General features: G+C 34.2%; 1 protein-coding gene across 5 annotated transcripts in view; it reads right to left on the bottom strand.

Moving 5' to 3' along the window:
- Nucleotides 1-33: 33 nt before the first annotated feature.
- LOC140324627 (protein FAM169B-like) overlaps nucleotides 34-1,054 on the bottom strand; it is a 33,452-nt gene continuing 32,431 nt past the window's right edge. For all 5 annotated transcript variants that reach the window (XM_072402673.1, XM_072402672.1, XM_072402676.1 and 2 more), the window contains one exon: nucleotides 34-987. In XM_072402673.1, the coding sequence (XP_072258774.1) occupies nucleotides 733-987 (255 nt within the window). In that variant the 3' untranslated portion in view covers nucleotides 34-732. The remainder of the gene's footprint in view (nucleotides 988-1,054) is intronic.

The raw sequence follows: 1,054 nt of genomic DNA, 5'->3' as shown, positions 1-1,054 counted from the left end.
TTCATTTCATAAATTAAAACACAACAATTTCTGGCTTACAATTTTATTGTATCTTCAGAAACCATACAGTTTCATACTTTGCTTTTGTTTTCATACAATTTACAAATAGTACAAATAGTGTTTCATTTTTAATGTTGCTTAATAAAAGCAGCAGTCCTGTAATAAATACAATTAGATACAGTGAGTAAAAGGCAATGTTTTTCTAGCACCAAAGAAGTGTACTAGTCAGAAAATATGTCAATCAAGAAAATGACAATGCATGAACTGTAAACCGCATCACCACATTTACTGTAAATAATAAATTACAATTAAAATACTTTACATTATAAATGTTTTTTTGCTATTTGTATGATAATAAATTATACCACAAAGTTACCATTTAAAGCAGAAATCCCTGAGTTGTATACAGAGCCTTTGGGTTGTTAGAAGCCATTTCTGTGCAACTTTCACTATATTTTAGATAATTAGTGGTAACAAAAATCACCATCCCCAGACCCAATAAGAAGAAAATGCTATAAAAATAAATGGCTTATAGGATTTTTATCCTGTGTAGCCCTAATGCAGTTCCTTGGCCCCCAGATTACCAATTTTAAAATCTTCCTGAGAGAATAAGCTATATACTATGTCCAAGGACAAAGTCCTGGTATTACATACACAGGGGCTGAAGGAATCATTACATGATGCTACACATAGATAAGAAGCAGGTGTACACCTTTAGTGCAAGTTTGTATCTCATATTTTCCTGCACTCAATCTCTATAACATTTCTTTGAGGTTTTCTCTTTCTGATCTTCCGTCCTTTCTTCCACAATTTCCCTTTGGTCTGGACCTTCCTTTTGTGGTAGAGAGGGTGAGGTAAGAAATGAATGCCATCATCTATAGAGAAGTCACAACTTTCTTTGCCTGTTAGTTGCTTGGTCTGCCCCTCCAGCATGGTGGTTTCTTTATCTACGGCTTCTTGCATTTCCTGTGCAGGATGCTCCATCTTCTACAACACAATATAAAAAATGTATCTAGAGATCTTTATAATGTGAAGAGCATGACAGCTCAGTGAT

The sequence above is a fragment of the Pyxicephalus adspersus genome, chromosome 2 (genome assembly GCF_032062135.1).
Source record: "Pyxicephalus adspersus chromosome 2, UCB_Pads_2.0, whole genome shotgun sequence".
NCBI classification, from domain to species: Eukaryota; Metazoa; Chordata; class Amphibia; order Anura; family Pyxicephalidae; genus Pyxicephalus; species Pyxicephalus adspersus.
The sequence above is the reverse complement of the archived record's forward strand: the minus strand, read 5'-3'. Positions and strand labels throughout refer to the sequence as shown.